Genomic DNA, 20588 nt, shown 5'->3' with positions numbered 1-20588 from the left:
AGCTACTCGGGAGGCTGAGGCAGGAGAATGGCATGAACCTGGGAGGTGGAGCTTGCAGTGAGCTGAGATCGCGCCACTGCACTCCAGCCTGGGCGACAGAGCGAGACTCCGTCTCAAAAAAAAAAACCCCAAAAAACAAAGAAACAAAAAAACAAATATTGCCTAATCTGCCCATAGATTTAAAATATTTGAGGAGATGATCTCTTAGATATCTTAATTTTAACTTACATATGCAGTACTTTTCATTTGCTTATGGCGATGTAAGTGAACTGACTATTCAGGCTTTGTAGACATAGTTTAATCCTTCCTGACAACAGCTTATAAGAAACAATGGACAAAAGAAACCTCGAGGAGATTCTTTAGGCTTCATTTACTGCCATCAAATTTCTCCCACCCAAATACTTTTGAGTAGAGCTACCGAATTATTATACTATTTTTATTACTTTTATTCCTCTAAGTTAATTGGTAGGTATGCTAGCAAGTCTTAAGATGGACATGCATATAATTTTATTTGGAAATAAAAATATTCAGGAACACATAAAAAACTGGGAATACATATATATGTATATATACACATACATATATGTATGTAATTATGTGCATGTGTGTATGTGTGTAGAGCTATATGTTTAAATAAACACATCCCACTTAAAAAAAAATAAGATCTTTATTTTGGGAAGCCAAGGAGAGAGGAATGCTTGAACCTAGGAATTCAAGACCAGCCCTGACAACATGGCAAGACTCCATCTTTACAGAAAAATTTAAAATTAGCCAGGTGTGGTGGCACATACTTGTGGTCCCAGCTACTCGGGAAGCTAAGGTGGGAGGTACGCTTGAACCCAGGAGGTTGAGGCTGCAGTGAGCTGTGATTGTGCCACTGCACTCCAGCCTGGGTGACAGAGTGAGATCCTGCCTCAAAAAAAAAAAAAAAAAAAAAAAAAAAGAAAGAAAAGAAAAGAAAGATCTTGCCCAAAGTCAATTACAAGAAAGCGGCAGAGGTGGATCCAGGTCTGCCTGGCTGAAGAGAGGGTGAACTGAGGTCCTTGCCTCCCGGGTCACGGCGTGTGCTCAGCATGTTGTGGGCCCCGTGGGGTGGTGCCCCCAGCCATTTGGACGGCAGCTGATGGGCTGGCCAGCTCTCCCAGCTCAGGCCTCTCCACAGGACCAAGATCACGGGAGGGGAATTAGAACATGTCCTGCATTATGAGACACTCCAATTATTAAATTAAGACATTTTCAGGGAGACAGAAAGACTCCCACTTCTATGTACACACTGATTATCCTGACCTCAGAGACACTCAGACCCCATCTCTAGCCATTCTCAAAGTACAGCAAAAGCCTGGCCATGGGGTTATTTCCAGAAGCTTGTGAGCAGAGCTGGTTCAAGGAGACATGTCTGAGTCACGCTCTGAGCCCTTGGCCTGCCTTCTTTGCTGAGCCAGATGGACGCGATCCTTCAGGATGTGTCACGGGCTCTTAGTTCCCTTTTTTAAAAGTCCCCATCTACCCTCTCCCTTTACCTAGCAATAGCCACAGGCAGAGTGAGGGACAGGGAGCCCATTCCTCAGATGCAAGACTGTGTGTCACTTGGGGTGTGGTCGGTGTGAATGGTGCCTACAGGAAGACAATCAACCCCTCTGGTGTTAACCACACTGACCTCTTCATGGGGTACAGAAGTCATTTTTAATTGTTTCTCTACACTGTTCTTTATTTTCAAATTCTCCAATCGAGTCCCCCTCTGGAATCCAAAACTAACTTCAGAGTCATAAAGCAAAACAGTGGCTCCAAGACACCACTTCCCCGAGGCAGCCCACAGAGAAAGAAGCCACTTTCCCAGGTCACAGACTCACCACAGAAGGAGATGATGTGGCTGCTGTCTTCGTGGACAAACTTGCGTGTCACAGCCTCCTCCATGATCTGCTTCACCTGGAAGGCAAAGGTGACCGGAGGGGAAGAGGTCCAAGGTGACCAAGGTGACCTGGGTATAGGTGCCCCAAAAGGGCCGCATTGCTCCCCACAAGGCCTTTCAGGCTGTTTGGGATGTTTTGACACCTGCTTTCCTTCCCCCTCCTCGCCTTGTCTTTTGGAGGTCTGAGGCCTGTCACAGCTCCATGCTTCTCATTTTATCAATTATTTGTTCAGGTTCTTCACACAGCAGGCTGCTGCTTCTCTTAGGCATCTCACAAAACGTCATCTCCTTTCCTGACCACACTGTCTAAGGCAGACCCCTCCCCAGTCCCATCCCCTGTTTTAGTTCCTGTAGGGCACTCACCACTATTCTCATTCTTTTTTTTTTAGACAGAGTTTCGCTCTTGTTGCCCCGGCTGGAGTGCAATGGCACAATCTTGGCTCACCACAACCTCCGCCTCCCGGGTTCAAGCCATTCTCCTGCCTCTGCCTTCTGAGTAGCTGGGATTACAAGTGCCCACCACCACGTCTAGCTAACTTTTCTATTTTTAGTACAGACGGGGTTTCACTATGTTGTCTTGAACTCCTGACCTCAAGTGATCTGCCCGCCTCGGCCTCCAAAAGTGCTGGGATTACATGCGTGAGCCGCCGCGCCCAGTCTACCACTATTCCCATTCTATTTGTTGATTTGTTGACCGTTTATCTCTCTCTTCTAGAATTTAAGTTCCACAAGGGCAGAAACTTCATCTGCCTCATTCACTGCTGAATTTGCACAGCCTAGAACAGTGCCTGGCACAGGGCAGATGCTCAATCAACATTTTCTAAATGACTGGATGAATGAATGAATCAGTGTATGAATGAATGAATGAATGAATAAGATATATAAAGGAATCAAGAAAGTGCAGGGTAAAAAACCTGCCCTGGAATCAGGTAGACCTGAGTTCAAATCCCTGCTTGGAGACCTCCCAAGTGGGTTTCTGATCTTATTTTGGGAAATGGATGCTCAGCAAGATGAAAGCACTTACCCAGGGAGGCAGAGCTGGCTATCAGAGACAGGTTCCAGCTCGAGACAGACACCCAGGCTGTGTGCTCTTCCCAGCGCACTCCCTCGCTCAATAATTCTCACCTGAGTGCCTCTAATGTGCCAGGCACAGGGACACAGTGCAAAAGGGCAGCTGTGCCTCTCTGCTCTCGGTGTTGATCCTCTGGCAGCCTGAATACCCTTCTGCTCCACTAGATTCTGGGCCTGATTCTGCCCAGAGTCATTGTGGGATTTAAGCAAAGTCCGTCTCCTCTCTGGACCTCTGTTACCCCACTTTGAGGTTGAGGAGGTTGGAAAACACAATCCAAAAGGCCTGTTCCAGCTCTATGTCACCCTGAGGATTCTGATGTTTGGGGTAAATAAAGCAAAGTTCTGAGTTACCCCCACCCAGTGGGTTCCCACAGCATTTCCCACTGTCCTGTGGCCCATCCAGACTCCACCAGGCCAGCACATCCATGCATCCATCTGAGAGCTGTCCCAGGCCCTCCCTGCCTGCTCTCCCTGCCTTCTGGTTACCTCCTGGAGATGAACACACAGTTCGGTGCATCCCTGTCCACCTTCTCTGCAGAAACACATGGCAGTGTCCCCCTAGAGCTGGCTCACCACCCCCACCCCACACAACCAAGTCAGCACCAGCGCTGTGAACAGCTCCTGATCTCAGTGCTCCACCAACTCCAAGCTGGGCATTGCCTGCAGCATTTCTAACCCTGAAAACTATCTAGGGAGGCCCATGAGAAGTTGGCTTCATTTTGCAGATGTCGAAACGGAGTCTCGTGGAGGCAAACTGGACCACTCAAGGTCACAGAGTAGGAAGGAGCAGAGTAGAAATTCAAACTTATCACTTTCTTTTTTTTTCTCCCATCATGGCTCCTGCTGCTGTACCCTGGCTCCTCCCACTATTAGCTGTGTTTCCTCAGGCAAATCATGTCACTTCTCTGAACCTTAGTTTTCTCCTTGGCTAAAAAGTTTATAGAAATAGCACCAGCTTCAAGGCACTTGGGAAGGCTGAACAAGATAATGATCATCATGTGCTGAGCACAGAACCTGGCACGCAATAAATGTCTGCAAAGTGTGCTGCAAATAAATGTCGGCTGCATGCAGGTCATCAGCTCTGCCTGAAACCTTACCTGGCCTCCCATCACCGTTGTTTTGGCCCTGGCTGGAATGTCGCTGGTTCAGGACATCAAATTCCCCTGCTTGGGTTCCTAGAGAAGCTGCTCTTGAAACACCCATCAGACGTGTAACATTTGGTCAGTACTTGTTTTCCCTGCCAGGCTCTGATCCCCATGAGGCCAACCATTCTGTGTTTCCTTGCTTTATGGCTATGGTGCCAACAACTACCTCGAGTTCCAGCACATGGTATGTGCTCAATAAAGTTCTCTTTGGAAAATGAATGGCTCAAAGAATCATGATTGACCTCAGGTTTTGGTAGAGTATTTTACTTGAAAAAATATATATATTTTCTTATAACCATAATTGTGGATAATAGAGCAGTAACATTATTATCCCTATTTGTCAGGGGAGGAAACAGAGGCCCAGAGAGGTGGAGTAATCTGTCTGGGGTCACAAAGCTATGAGGACTGGATTTGGTGTCTGGACCCAGGTTTGTCTGACTCCAGGGGCTGAGCTCCTTCTGCAACATGTCATGAAGCCCAGGTGGTCTCAGAGCGTTTGCACACCTCTCTCCCCTCTGCAGGAATCTACCTCTTTCTTTCCTTTGCTCCTCTAAGGCAGGACACGGTGATGCTGAGAAACTGCTGGAAGGCAGTTGCCAAGCACCCAGACCCTGATGACATTTGGGAATGTAGCAACAGAGGGAGTGAGTCCAGGCTTAGTCGTAGATGGTAGAGGACTGTCAGGGAGACATTGGGGGTGGGGAGTCCAGGCAGCTGGGTCAGGAGCACTTTCATGAATGTACATGGTTAATTAAGAACTGAGAATTTGGGGACAGACAGACCTGGGTTCAAATCCTGGATGAGCCACTTATCACAACTTGGGCAAATTCCTTTACCCCCTTAGGACAACAGTACTTGGGAGGCAGAGGTTGCAGTAAGCCGAGATCGTGCCACTGCACTCCAGCCTGGCGATAGAGCGAGATTCCATCTCAAAAACAAAAAACAAACAAAAAACAGCACCAACTTCTAAAGATTCAGTCAAATATGTTGGTTGTACCTTCAAAATGTTCTCAGATTCCAACCGTTTCTCAGCCCCTCCACCACCACCTCCCAGTCCAAGTCACCATCACCTCTCCCCTGAATCAATGCTGTAGACTCTTACTGGTCTCCTTGCATCCACTTCTAAGAAGCTCATTTTAATACAGCCAGAAGGATCTCGTTAAAAGGTAAGTCAATAGAACAACCAGACAGAATATCAATAAGGAAACAGAGGCCTTGAGCTACACTATAAACCAACAACTGGACTTAACAGATATGTACAGAACACTCCACCTAATGATGGCAGGATGCCCACTTTTCTCAAGTGCACATGGAACATTCTCCAGGAGAGAGAATATCTTAGGATACAAAACTAGTCATCATACATTTTTTTAAAAAATGAGATCATGCAAAGCATCTTTCTCATTCACAATGGAATGAAACAAGAAATCAACAGCAGAAGGAAAACTAGAAAACCCACAAATAAGAGTCATAAACAACGTACTCTTAAATAATAAATGTGCCAAAGAAGAAATCTCAAGGGAAATTAGAAAATATATTGAGATAAATAAAAACAAAAACACAGCAGGGCGCGGTGGCTCACGCCTGTAATACCAGCACTTTGGGAGGCCAAGGCGGGCGGATCACAAGGTCAGGAGATCGAGACCATCCTGGCTAACATGGTGAAACCCTGTCTCTACTAAAAATACAAAAAATTAGCCGGGCGTGGTGGTGGGCGCCTGTAGTCCCAGCTACTCGAGAGGCTGAGGCAAGAGAATGGTGTGAACCCGGGTGGCGGAGCTTGCAGTGAGCCGAGATAGCGCCACTGCAGTCCGGCCTGGGTGAAAGAGCGAGACTCCGTCTTAAAAAACAAAACAAAACAAAAACACAACATGGCCAATAAAAACAAAAACACAATATGGGCTGCTATAAAAGCAGTGCTAAGAAGGAACTTACAGCTGGAAATGCTTACATTAAAATAAGAAAGATCTCAAAGAAACAAGTTACCTGCACACCTTAAGGAACAAGAAAAAGAAGAACAAACTAAATCCAAAGCTAGCAGAAAGAAGGAAATAATAAAGATTAGGCTGGGCACGGTGGCTCACACCTGTAATCCCAGCACTTTGGGAGGCTGAGGCGGGCGGATTACCTGAGGTCAGGAGTTCAAGACCAGCCTGGCCAACATGGTGAAACCCTGTCTCTACTAAAATACAAAAATTAGCCGGACATGATGGTGGATGCCTGTAATCCCAGCTATTTGGGAGACTGAGGTGGGAGAATTGCTTGAACCCGGGAGGTGGAGGCTGCAGTGAGCCAAGAGCGCACTATTGCACTTCAGCTTGGGTGACAGAGTGAGACTCCCTCTCAAAATAAATACATAAAAATTAAAAATTAAAAAATTAAAAAATAAAGATTAGAGCAGCCATAAATGAAAGATAATTTAAAAACAGAGAAAACTAACAAAATCAAGACATGTTTTGCCCAGGCCGGGCGTGGTGGCTCACACCACTAATCCCAGCAATCTGGAAGGCTGACGCAGGCAGATCACGAGGTCAGGAGATCGAGACCATCCTGGCTAACACAGTGAAACCCCGTCTCTACTAAAAAAATACAAAAAATTAGCCGGGCGTAGTGGCGGGCACCTGTAGTCCCAGCTACTCGGGAGGCTGAGGCAGGAGAATGACGTGAACCCGGGAGGCGGAGCTTGCAGTGAGCTGAGATCGCGCCACTGCACTCCGGCACTCCAGCCTGGGTGACAGAGCAAGATATCATCTCAAAAAAAAAAAAAAAAAGAGAGATGGTTTGTCCAAAAGATCAACAAAATTGACAAACCATTAGCAAGATTGACTAAGAAAAAAAAGAATTCTCAAAATTAAAATCAGAAATGAAAATGAGGACATTACAACTGATGCCACAGAAAAAACCATTATAAGAGAATACTATAAACAAATAAATGTATGCCAACAAATTGGATAACCTACATAAGATGAATAAATTCTTAGAAACACACAATATACAAACTAAATCATGAAGAAATAGAAAATTTTAACAGATCTATCATAGCAGGGAGATGCTATCAGTAAGTTAAAACCTTCCAATAATGAGAAGCCCAGGACCACATGGCTTCACTGCTGAATTCTACCAAACATGAAAATGATTAAACTAATTCTTCTCAAATTCTTCCAAAAATATTAAAGAGGCAGGAACACTTCCAAACTCATTTTATAAGGTCAGGGCTACCTTGAAACCAAAGCCAGTCACAAAAAAACTACAGACCAATATCTATGATAAACATGCATACAAGAATCCTCAACAAAATACTAAAAACAGAATTCAACAGCATATTAAAAGAACATGGTCGGTCACTGTCCAGTGGCTCATGCCTATAATCCCAGCACTTTGGGAGGCTGAGGCAAAAGGATCACTTGGGCCTAGGAGTTTGAAACCAGTCTGGGCAACACAGTGAAACCCCACTTCTACAAAAAAATACAAAAATACAAAAACTAGCCAGGCATGGTGGCATGTGCCTGCAATCCAGCTACTTGAGAGGCTGAGGTGGGAGGATAGCTTGAGCCCAAGAGGTTGAGGCTGCAGGGAGCCATGATCACACCACTGTACTCCAGCTTGGACAAATGAACAAGACTCTATCTCAAAATAAAAACAAGACAAATAAATGGAAAAGCATCCTCTATTTATGGTTTCCAAGACTTCATACTCCTAAAATGTTGATATTACCAAAGTAATCGACAGATTTAATGAAATTTCTATCAAAATCCCAATGGTGCTTTTTTTTTTTTTTGCAGAAACATAAATATCTATCCTAAAATTAATATCAAGGAACATCTCATGGAACCCTGACTACCAAACAGTCTTGAAAAATATTCTTGAAAAATCTTCAACAAGAAGAATGAAGTTCGAGGTCTCATATTTCCTGATTTAAAAACTTATAACAAAACTACAGAAATCAAAACAATGTGGTACTGGCATTAAAAAAAAAAACCACATTTAGACAAATGGAATAGAGAGCCCAGAACTAAAACCTCACATATATAATCAAATGATTTTTGTCAAGGGTGCCATGCCCATTCAAAGAAGAAAGTGAAACTGACCCAACTGACCCATAAACTGTCCTTTTTGATAAACATAGAAATTGACCCTTGTGGTCTTAAAAAGCTTGAAACTTGTATTTATCTGAGTTCCTTCCTCAGAGAAGGTCCTTCAGGCCTGTCAAAAAAAGTATCAAAGAACTGAAACTCACCAGATCACAGATGGGAGGGAACCCCCTCATTCACCATGATTGCTTCCTTGTCACTCCCTAGTTCTTGTTTTCTTACACATTGTTGCATTTCTTCCCGGCTATATAAACACCTAGTTTTAGTCAGTCAGGGAGATGGATTTGAGACTGAGCTCCCTTCTCTTCAGCTGCAGCACCTGATTAAAGCCTTCTTCCTTGGCAATACTTGTCATCTCAGTGATCGGCTTTCTGTTCAGTGAGCAGCAAGACCTAGACCTAACCCCTGGTGTTTTGGTAACAAAAGGATAGTCTTTAAAACAAATGGTGTTGGGAAAACTGGATAGCTACATACAAAAGAATAAAATTGGACCCTTACCTTATACCACATACAGAAATTAAAGTAAAATGGACCAAAGACTTCAACACAAGCTGAAACTATAAAAATCATATAAGAAAATGGGGAAAGCTTCATGACATTGTGTGGGCGGCAAGCCACCCAGGCACCGAGGCAAGAGACAGAGGACACGAGCTGTTCCAGTATAATAAAATATAAAACAAGAATAGTTATACCAGATATAGATCTTAGATAGGATTATATATGAATATCATTAATCATTAGTTTGTAGCAGTTATTTTTTATTCCAATATTATGATAATCCTCGCTCTATAATCATAGCCTAGGAAATACCAGGCCATACAGAGATAGGAGCTGAGGGGACATAGTGAGGTGTGACCAGAAGACAAGAGTGCAAGCCTTCTGTTATGCCCGGACAGGGCCACCAGAGGGCTCCTTGGTCTAGCGGTGACGCCAGCGTCTGGGAAGACGCCCGTTACCAGGTGGATCGTAGTCCAGCGGTAGCAAAAGGTGTCAAGGAACAACACCCACTACTTAGCAGACCGGGAAAGGGGGTGGTCTCCCTTTCCCCGGGGGAGTTTAGAGAAGACTCTGCTCCTCCACCTCTTGTGGAGGGCCTGACATCAGTCAGGCTCACCCGCAGTTATCCGGAGGCCTAACCGTCTCCCTGTGATGCTGTGCTTCAGTGGTCACACTCCTAGTCTGCCTTCATGTTTCATCCTGTACACCTGGCTCTGCCTTCTAGATAGCAGTAGTAAATTAGTGAAAATATTAATAGTCCCTGATATGCAGAAATAATGGCATAAGCTATCTTTCTCTCTGTCTCCTCTCTCTCTCTGCCTCGGCTGCCAGGCAGGGAAGGGCCCCCTTTCCAGTGGACACGTGACCCACGTGACCTTACCTATCATTGGAGGTGACTCACATTCTTTACCCTGCCCCTTCTGCCTTGTATCCAATAAATAACAGCGCAGTCAGACATTCGGGGCCACTACTGGTCTCCGTGCATTGGTGGTAGTGGTCCCCTGGGCCCAGCTGCCTTTTCTCTTATCTCTTTGTCTTGTGTCTTTATTTCTGCACTCTCTTGTTGCCACACACAGGGAGAGACCCACCGACCCTGTGGGGCTGGTCCCTACAACATTGGATTTGACAATGATTTCTTGGATATGACACCAAATGCATGAGCAACAAAATTAAAAATAGGTAAACTGGACAGCAAAGTTAAAACTTTTTGTGGATCAAAGGACAAAATAAACAGTGAAAATGGCAACCCGTGAAATAGAAGAAAATATCTGCAAATCATCTATGTGATAAAGGGTTAATGTCCAGAATATATGGAGAACTGCAACTCAACAACAAACAACTGAATTCAAAAATGGACAAAGGACTTGAATAGGCATTTCTCTGAAGAAGATATGCAAATGACGAACAAGCACATGGAAAGATGCTCAATGGGAAATGCAAATCAAAACCACAATGAGATACCACTCACACCTATTAGGATGGCTGCTATGAAAAAACAGAAAGTAAGTGTTGGTGGGGATGTGGAGAAACTGGAACCCTTGTGCAATGATCAGAAGGTAAAATGGTGCAGCTGCTATGGTAGACAGTATGGTGGTTCTTCAAAAGATTAACCATACAATTAGCATATCATCCAGTCATTCCACTTCTGGGCATACACCCAAAAGAACTGAAGGCAAAGTCTCAAAGTCATATTTGTATACCCATGTTCACAGCACTATTATTCACAGTAGCCAAAAGGTGGAAACAACCCAAGTGTCCATCGATGGCTGAATGGATAGACAAAATGTGGTCTACACACACAATGGAATACTATCCAGCCTTAAAAAGGAAGGAAATTCTGACACATGCCAAAATACGAATGAACCTTGAGGACATTGTGCTAAGTGAAATAATCTAGACGCAAAATAACAAATGCTGCATGATTCCACTTATAAGAGGTACTTAGAGTAGTCAAATTTAAAGAGAAAGAAAGGAGAATGGTGGTTGCCAGGGGCTGGGGAGAGGAGAAATGGGGAGGTATTATTTAATGGGTATAGAGTTTATCTTTCGAAAAGAGATCTGGAGGTTGGCACACAAGAATGTAAATGTACTCAAGACTGAATTGTACACTTAAAAATGGTTAAGAAGGCACATTTTATATTATGTATATTTTACCATTTTAAAATGTGCATATGGTATATGTTCACATAGTATAAATAAATGAATATTTTTCAGTTAAAGAAAAGTTCTGTCAAACCACATCCCTCCTCTGCCCAGAACTCTTCCATGGCTCCCATCTCACCCAGAGTGACAACCCAAGTCCTCACCACCTCACACAAGGAGGCCCCTCTGCTGACCTCCCAAGCCCCTCTCCCCCATCCCGACACCTGCTCTACACACACAGGCCTCCTTGCTGCTTGCCCAGCTCCGTGGGCAGAGCCCATCTCATGTCCTTTGCAATTCCTGTTCCCTTTGCCTGGAATGCTGTTTTCCCAGCAATCTCAACTCTTTCTTCAAATGTCACCTCCCCTGATGATCCTATTTAAAATTGCAACTCCCCAACCTGCACCCCACTTGGTACCCAACATACCCCTTTTTCTGCCTTTTTTCTCTCCATAGTCCTTCACATGTCTGCCACGCTACATGATTTTGCTTATTTACCTTATTCCCTAACTCTCTGACGTAATGGCCTCTACGCTCTATGAGGTCAGGAATTCATCCTGCCATCTGGTGGTGCTCTACTCCCAAGACCCAGCAGAGGGCCTGGCACAGAGCATGCATTCAATATCTATCTGTTGAATGAATGGGGAGGTTTAGATGAGGCGACGCAGGTAAAGCATTTAGCATAGGGCTTGGTACACGGTGTGTGCTCAACAATCAGTAGCATTTGAATAATGATGACAGAGACACCCCTGCTGCCCTGGAACAAGTTACATCTCGTCTGTGCATCCCACCTCCCTGCATCAGGCATGTTTATGCAGGTAAAAATCAAGTTAAGAAGAAACAGCAAAATTAACTTTGCAGGGGGAAACATCATCACCAAGGGCAGTATGGAGCAGGTATGAAAAGAGTTTTGCCTAGGAGGAAAGGAGGGGGAGGAGGCAATAGGCAGGTTGAACGCAGAGAATAATGTATGCCTTGAGTGAGTCACAGTTTGCAAAGCTCTCTCCAGCCTACCTTGCCTCACAACATCAGGCAAATACAATCCCCGCTGGCAGAGGAGGCAATTGAGACTCAGAGGGCAGGGGACATTCCTCTAAATCTGCATAACCAGAAAGATCCAGGGCCAGGCCTGATATCTAAGACTTCAGACTCCAAAACAGAGGACCAGCCTGGGCAACAAGAGTGAAACTCGGTCTCAAAAAAAGAAAAGGAAATTTAGACGTATATACAAAGTGAAGATCATGTGAAGATCAGGGAGAAGATGGCCACCTATGAGCCAAGGAGGGAAACTTGGATCAGATCCTTCCCTCACGGAGTTCAGAAGGAAGTGGTCCTGTAGACACCTTGATCTTTGATTCCCATCTCCAGAGCTGTGAGAAAATCAGTTTATGTCGTTCAAACTGCCCATTCCATGTACCCGGCAAACTTTTTCTGTAAAGGTCTACAGAGTAAATAATTTCTGCTTTGTGGGTAATATGATCTCCATGTCAACTATTAAACTCTGCCCTTGTAGCATGAAAGCAGCCATAGATAATACATAAAAGAATGGGCATGGCTGTGTCCCAATAAAACTTTATTCACAAAAACCAGTGGAAGGCTGGATTTGGCCCGAGGGCCAACCCTGCACAAGAATGTTTGGCTCCAGCAGGCTGGTCTACTTCGCAGCTCCAGCCAAGGAAACTGCTCCTCTATCCTGAGTCATGGCCCAGACGGCCTACTTAGGTGGTCCGCAGTCGGGGACAGCTCTCAGGGTCAGTGCTGACGTGACTGACAACTCCCATACACAGTGGCTGGCCCTCTCTTAAGGTTGTAGCCATCCTGCCAACGTCCTGTTCCTTGGAGGCAACCATCTGCTGTCATCTCCAGAGAGGCTCTGATGCAGGAGCGCGGCCACCTGCCTGTGTCCTCCCTCATGGTGAGCAGAGGATACTGGGCCCCATCTGTTCTCTCCACAAAAGGAAGCCATGAGCTTGCTCAGGACATGTGGCAAACCCCTAGCTTTCTCCAGAGCACATGGTGAGAGGGTGGCAAGAGGAGCTGCCAACCTTGGAAAGTTCTAGCTCTGCCACCAACTAGCAGACGCCCTCAAGCAAGCACCACCCTTCAGGGTCTCCCCACTTATTCCTCTGGCCTCAAAGATGTGCCTACCTCCCACTGTCTAGCATGCCTTCATCCTCCATTCCTTTCGTCGTGCCTCTTCCACCCTCGGGAATCTCATCATGCAAAATGTCACCTCCCCCATTGCTATAGGCTTAACTGTGTTCCCTTCACCTCCATTTCATATGTGGAAATCTTTTTTTTTTTTTGAGACGGAGTCTCGCTCTGTCGCCAGGCTGGAGTGCAGTGGCACAATCTCAACTCACTGCAAGCTCCACCTCCCGGGTTCAAGTGATTCTCCTGCCTCAGCCTCCCAAGTAGCTGGGACTACAGGCACCCGCCACCACGCCCAGCTGATTTTTGTATTTTTAGTAGAGATGGGGTTTCACCATGTTGGCCAGGATGGTCTCGATCTCTTGACCTCTTGATCCACCTGCCTCAGCCTCCCAAAGTGCTGGGATTACAGGTGTGAGCCACCGCGCCTGGCCCACATGTGGAAATCTTAACCCTACTATCTCAGAATGTGCTGTCTTTGGAGATTAGATCTTGACAGAGATGACTAAGTTAAAATGAGGTCATTAGGGTGGGTCCTAATCCAATATGATTATAAGTGTCCTTATATGAAAAGGAAATTGGCCAGGCATGGTGGCTTACGTCTGTAATCCCAGCACTTTGGGAGGCCGAGGGGGGTAGATCACTTGAGGTCAGGAGTTCCAGACCAGCCTGGCCAACATGGTGAAACCCCGTCTCTATTAAAAATACAAAAATTAGCTGGGCGTAGTGGTGGATGCCTGTAATCCCAGCTACTCGGGAGGTTGAGGCAGGGGAATCGCTTGAACCCAGGAGGCGGAGGTTGCAGTGAGCCAAGATCGCGCCACTGGCTCCAGCCTGGGCAACAAGAATGAAACGCCGTCTGAAAAAAAAAAAAAAGAGGAAATTTAGACACAGCTACAAAGGGAAGATCATGTGAAGATCAGGGAGAAGATGGCCACCTATGAGCCAAGTAGGGAGGCTTGGATCTGATCCTTCCCTCACGGAGCTCAGAGGGAACTAGTCCTGCAGCCACCTTGATCTTGGATTTCCATCTCCAGAGCTGTGAGAAAATCAGTTTATATCATTCAAGCTGCCCATTCTGTGTACCGTTAGGGCAGCCCTAGTGAAGTAACAGATCCACTGATGGCACCACCATGACCATCATCTTCATCATCCTCATCATCTTCATCATCTCTCCCTCTGACCAAGCCCTTCTCGTGTGCCAGACTCAGCTAACAGATGGCATCTAGGTTTGATCTGTATTATTCGCTCATTATGCCCTCTCCACAGTGCTGTGAGGACAGTTTCTATTTCATACCTAGTTCTCAGATGATGAGACCGAGGGGCAGAAAGATTAAGGAAAGATTAAGTAACATGCCCAAGGTCATATAGTAAATAGTGGGCAGAAATGGAAGCTAAACCCATGCTCTTAACTGCACCTCTAGAAGCTTCAGCCAATGACTATCTCTGAAAATAACACTAACCCTCTTATCTATATGTGCCTGGCACTTGCCACACAGACATGGCGAGCGAACAGAATCCTCATAACATATGCTCCAGGGAGTTACTATCACTAAAGATCAGGAATGTTGGTTACTAGGTGCCCAAGATCATCAACAAATCTGAGGTTTAAACCCTGGTCAATGTGACTCTAAGGGAAGCCTCTTCCCACCACACACTGACCCAGATCTAGGGATCAGATGAAATAACTCATCAAATCTCCAAACCCCAGGACTGTGTTGGACAGCTGAGGGAGTGCCTGCCCCAAGACAGCCATGGGCTGAGCCAGGGAGCCAGGATTCCGGGGGGCCTCCCTGCAGACGGCTGCTGCCCTGACTCTCTGGGTGGGATGAATGATGCACCCAGCCAACCTAGGCCTCCTCTCCAGGACTCAGTGATACAACACAGAACAAACGGTCTCTTCCCCTTCCTCTTTCTAACCACTGCACCTGGAGGGTAACAATACTGATGTGTTGATTCTTCATTTCAGTGCACGCTAGGTTGGGGCGTTGGGGACTTTTACTTCTCTGTATTACAGGACGGCCTGGTTGAGAAAATTAAGACGCACAGGCTGGCTGTTGGCAAAGCCATAGGCAGGTGTCTCTGCTGGGGGTCTGTGTGCTCAAAGGATATCAAGAGGGCTTTTTGTTTTGGAGTTGAGGAAGGAGTTGAGTTTGGGGTACAGGGGCCATGGGAACCAAGGATGGGAAGAAAGGGCAGAGGAGGGAGCGTGAGAAGGCCCTGACTGCCTCCAGGCTACTCGGCCAAATTTGGCTGATGAGGTAGTTGCTGCCTTGCACCACCCAGATCCCATCAGAACTGTCAAAGACCCTCAGCTGTCAGCCCCATGGGAGACAGGACATTGCCTTAGGTATCCAGAGAGCCTCCTCCAAGGTCTTGCTCCTTCCCGGGAGGTGCACATCCAATGACTGCTGCATGTGAGGTATAAACCTCCAGCCACTTTGCCCCAACTCAGGATAACTCAGACAGGCCATCCCAGCTCCCCTTGGAACTCCCCACAGGGCTGGCCGAGGCTTCCCCTGAGGCTGCATCGTGGCCCGACTTCTCCCTCTGCCTCTCCTGCTTGCTTCGCTCCACCTCCTGGTGTTGATCCTAAGAGCACCTCCTCCTAACCCGCCTGCGCTCCACCTCCTGGTGTTGATCCTAAGAGCACCTCCTCCTAACCCGCCTGCACGCTGACCTCCGTCTCCGTCAAGGACCACTAACCTGCAGCGTGAACCCGTCTGGGCCAAGTCAATAGAGACAAGCTGCAAATGGTGCAATGCCTGCAAATTCAGCCACACAGGATGCAGAAGCCTAGCCCCTCTAATCAGGGCTGTGATACTGGGTGCAAGGTGTGGAGAGCCTCAGGGAAGGAATCACAGCCCTGTCCGGGAGGGGCTTTTAGTGCAGTGAGCCAGAGGGTGAGATGAGATAAGAGGTTCAGAGAAAGTGCTATGAAGTAGGAGAGCTGCTCACTCATGGGCCAGCAGCATCAGCATCACCTAGGAACTGGATGGAAATGCAAATGCTAATCCTAACCCCCTTCCCCAACTACTGGAGGCATTTACCAAGCCCTCCCGGTGATTCTCATGCACGCTCAAAGTTCATTAGAGTTCAAGCGAAAGGAAAAGCAGAGAGGGAGAGTGAAACAACAATGAAAAAAGGAAGGTGGGAGTGGATATAAAACCAGCTACCTCAAGCTTCCTTAAGGAAGGAAGGGACTTGGCAGCCACAGCTCGTTTGGGGACCCTCTCCACACACTTAGCCCCCTTCGGGTAACCTCTCCCTCCCGCCTTTCAGACCCAGGGGTGGTGATGGTTCCTGGTTCCCAATGTTAACAGCCACAGGGCGCTACATCCTTCCTTGTGGACTCCCAGCATCCTTCCTCCCACCCACCTTAGTCAATAGCCCCTTTATTAAATTTGCCTTAACGTACTGGGTTTGGGGGAGCCATCTGTTTCCTGTTGCCCCCATGACAGTATTCACACACTGTCTCAAGTCCAAATGCTGCAGAGTGGAGAAGGTTGTCCACTTACAGCTGTGGATCTCAAAACTCAGAGAGGTTAAGCTCCTCTCCTGAGGTCACACAGCCAGGAAGCTGGCTGCAACCTTCTTACCCTGGGAATGGATCTGCACCTGGGTAAGGGTGCAGGTAGTTCTCAGCCTGAGGGACGGGCTCCAAGTGAAGACCTCTTCCACCTTTGCTACCCAGCTACTGGCTATATCTCCCAGGATAGTTTGATATCCCAGCTACAGGCTAGAATATCTTCCCGAGCTGACAGCCCGAGGCCAGGAGATGAAATTGAAAAGGCTGGTTAATTAGCAAGGAGGGTAACAGGTTATTACCCTTGAACACTGCAGAAGAGGGCATTGTCTCCATGCAGGAAGAAAGAGGAGGTCACACACTCCTCCGAACCCATCCCGGGGCACAGACCAGACTGTGGACAGGGGAAGAGGGCCAGGCAGCCCTGGAAGGAAGAGCTGGAATTCAGCTCACCCTCTCCCCATTCCAGGCTCTCAGACGTGGGCTTGGGCTTGATCCACTTTGAAGGCTGACAGATGCCAGGGAGTCTGGGGTGGTCCAGGGGTAGTGGTGGTCTGGGATCACTGTGGCCTGTGTGTTGGAACTTTATGGTGGTGAAGCTCATTATTCACTTTTTTTGGACACTCACTATGTTCCAGGAACTGTGTATAACCACAACAACCCAGATGATGTAAGTCCCCAAATTATTCCATTTTATAGATGGGGAAACTGAGGCACAGATTTTTTTTCCCACATAATCTGTCCTAGGTTACTCAAAGGTGGCAGGAGTCAGATCCAGGGCCCTTGTTCTAGTGAATACCTTGTCTCACAGCAGAAGCTGGAGGCTATTTTGAACCAAATGATTAAGTAAGAGAATATTTACTTGAACATGTACTTTTAAAGAAAAAAAACCATTTTAAGTTCAAGGGTACATGTACAGATGTCTTATATAGGTAAACTCATGTCACATGAGTTTGTTGTACAGATTATTTCATCATCCAGGTACTCAGTCTATTAGCCAAGTTATTTTTTCTGCTCCTCCCACCTTCCACCCTTCCATAGGCCTTGGTGTCTGTTGCTCCCCTCTTTGTGTCCATATGTTCTCATCATTTAGCTCTCATTTATAAGTGAAAACATGTGGTATTTGTTTTTCTGTTTTGCATTAGTTTGCTAAGGATAATGGCCTCCATCTCCACTCCTGTTCCTGCGAAGGATATGATCTCATTTTTTTTTTCTTTTGAGATGGAGCCTTGCTCTCTCGCCCAAGCTGGAGTGCAGTGGCACGATCTCGGCTCCCTGCAAGCTCCACCTCCCAGGTTCACACCATTCTCCTGCCTCAGCCTCCCGAGTAGCTAGGACTACAGGCGCCTGCCACCATGCCCGGCTAATTTTTTTGTATTTTTAATAGAGATGGGGTTTCACTGTGTTAGCCAGGATTGTCTCGATCTCCTAGCCTCATGTTCCACCTGCCTCAGCCTCCCAAAGTGCTGGGATTATAGGCGTGAGCCACTGTGCCCAACCAATCTCATTCTTTTTTGTGGCTGCATAATATTCTATGGTGCATATGTACCACATTTTCTTTATACAGTCTACCACTGATGGGCATTTAAGTTGATTCCATGCCTTTGCTATTGTGAATAGTGCTGCAGTGAACATTGGCGTGCATGTGTCTTCATAACAGAATGATTTATACTCCTTTGGTTATATAACCAGTAATGGGATTGCTGGATCGAATGCTATTTCTGTCTTTAGGTCTTTGAGGAATTGTTGCTGTCTTTCACAATGACTGAAATAATTTACACTCCCACCAAAAGTGTGTAAGCATTCCCTTTTCTCTGCAACCTTGGCCATTCTGACTGATGTGAGATGGTATCTCACTGTGGTTTGATTTGCATTTCTCTAATGATCAGTGATGTTGAGCTTTTTTTCATGTGCTTGTTGGCTGCATGTATGTCTTTTTTAGAGAAGTGTCTGTTCATGTCATTTGCCCACTTTTTAATGAGGTTTTTTTTTTCTCTTGTAAAGTTCCTTACTCGAACATCCTCTACGTGCCAGGTGCTTTTATAGAATACTTATTTAATCCTCAAAAGAAGATTATTATCCCCATTTTAAAGGTGCATAAACTGAGCCTCAGAAAGTTTATGCAATTTTTCCTCGGGGTCACACAGCCAGGAAAGGGCACTGCTGGAACTCGAACCTAGGTCTCTCTGGATGGCCTGCCTTAACGCCCTGCCTCCAGCCCCACCCAGTACTGGGTCATCTGAAAATCAAGGTGCTAGGAAACCCATGAGAAGGGATTCCTCAGCTTCTCCCAACTTGAGGACCAAAAGAAATACCACACTGGGAGTTAGGAGACCTGGGTTGCCTGCCAAGACTGCACCAATCACACCCAAAGGGGGCCTTTCAGGAGATAGGGGTCCACAAAGGTCCAGGTGGTCAGGAGGCTTTTATCCCTCCCCAGCATCCATTCTAAGGGGTCCTCCAACATCTGCTTGCATTCCTCCAATGATGGGGAGCTCATTCCTTTTGGAACCAGCAAATTAGCATAAAGGACAGGGCGTCAGGAGGCAGCTGAGAGAGAATAAGAGCCCAGAATGTGGAGTCACTGACTTGGAGTCGAATCCTCAGCTATTCACTCTATGTGTGATGTTGGGCAAGTTTCCAACATCATGTGGATATCTGTTAAGTGAGGTGGGTGGTAACCAGCACCCCTCCCTCTTAGGGGTAAGGTGAGGAGGCCTGAATGAGATCCTGGAGATGGTGCCTGACACACAGCAGGGATTCTTCAAATGACAGAGGTGCTTGAGATGACACGGACTACCCAGGAGGTGCTCATGGGCGTCAGGTGAACGGCCGGCTGCTGAGGCGTCCTTCAGCTCAGTGCCACCTTCCCTGGGCTTCCTACCTGCTGGCTAGTTGGGACCTAGCTGGCCTCCAAGGCTGCAGCCCAGCCCCGTCCCTCCACGTCAGGCCTCTGAGCACCTGCCCCACCACGTCCAGCCACACCCTACAACCATTCAGAAACCAGCCCCACCCTCCCTCCCTCTCCCCACCTGCAAATATTTAAACAGCATAAAAAGAGAATTAATCTCAGGAGGGACTCAGGGCAAGTGAGTGCTAATTCCAGGCAGGGAAACCCAGGGCAATCCGTGAGGCAGGAAGGGGGATTCTGGGTCTCCTGGGCCTGCCCTGTCTTCTCCAGTCCTCTCACCTGCCACCTGCCCACACCCAGGTACCCTCCGCTGCCCACCTTGAGTCCTGCCAGGTTCCACATTAACTTGCTTCTCTTCCCTGCCTCCCCACACTGGGCTGGGTTTACTCCTCTGAAACCCAGATGAGACTCACATGCCCCAGGGTGCGGAACTGTCATAAAGATTGCAGAAAATAGAGGCAGAGAGCCTCAAACAGGACCCAGCACACAGCCGGTGCCAGATCAAGGGAGGCACTCTAAGGGAGTAAAAACATAAACAGGTCAGTCTCCAGCTCTGCCATTTGCTGGGTGACCTTGGGCCTCAGTTGCCTCATCTGTGTAACGGGGATGGTACCTGCATCACCTCATAGGGCTGCTGTGCGAGGATACCATGAGCAAAACATACACAGCACTTGAACAGGGCCGGGCACACCATGAGGGCTGGAGAAGGGGTAGCCCCCAGAAAGCCACGTCCTCACTCCATTCTGTGGTCAGCTCCAATATCTCCCCCTCAGAGAGCCTCCCTGATCACCTTGTCTAAAACAGGGCCTCACACCTGCCATCGCTACCCTTTTCCTCTGCTGCGTACTCTTCCTTAGGACTCATGCACTTGACCTCTCTTTATACATCTCTGGGCTCATCTATTTAGCATCCATCTCTCCCATGAAGAGCTTGAGCCCCTAGGACAGCGCCTGGCCACACAGCAGGTGCTCGGTAAATGCTGACGATCAATCGGACTACATTAGTAACACTAACACCAGCAGCTAATGCTTACTGAGCTTGGTTCCAGGCAGTGTCCTAAGCCCCCTTGGCTCTAGATCCCATTGATACGTATTTAAAGCTGGGATCAGAAAACTTTTTCTCTAAAGGGCTGGGTAGCAAATGT

At 47.0% G+C, this 20588-nt stretch overlaps 1 protein-coding gene across 8 annotated transcripts in view; it reads right to left on the bottom strand.

Annotated features, from left to right (window-relative positions):
• SGSM1 (small G protein signaling modulator 1) overlaps positions 1-20588 on the bottom strand; it is a 125917-nt gene that overhangs the window by 85106 nt on the left and 20223 nt on the right. For 6 of the 8 annotated variants that reach the window (XR_010156205.1, XR_001712926.4, XM_001171406.6 and 3 more), the window contains exon 3: positions 1851-1926. Coding sequence is in view for 6 of the 8 variants with exons in the window: in XM_001171406.6 (XP_001171406.1) it covers positions 1851-1926 (76 nt within the window). In the remaining 2 variants the exon portion in view is untranslated. Of the gene's footprint in view, positions 1-1850; positions 19514-20588 lie in introns of those variants that run through there. The other 2 variants (XM_054675948.1, XM_016947287.2) reach the window with 2 other exon arrangements.

This window comes from Pan troglodytes, chromosome 23, assembly GCF_028858775.2.
Source record: "Pan troglodytes isolate AG18354 chromosome 23, NHGRI_mPanTro3-v2.0_pri, whole genome shotgun sequence".
Taxonomy (NCBI): Eukaryota; Metazoa; Chordata; class Mammalia; order Primates; family Hominidae; genus Pan; species Pan troglodytes.
Note: the sequence above shows the minus strand (reverse complement) of the source record. Positions and strands in the feature narration are given on the sequence as shown.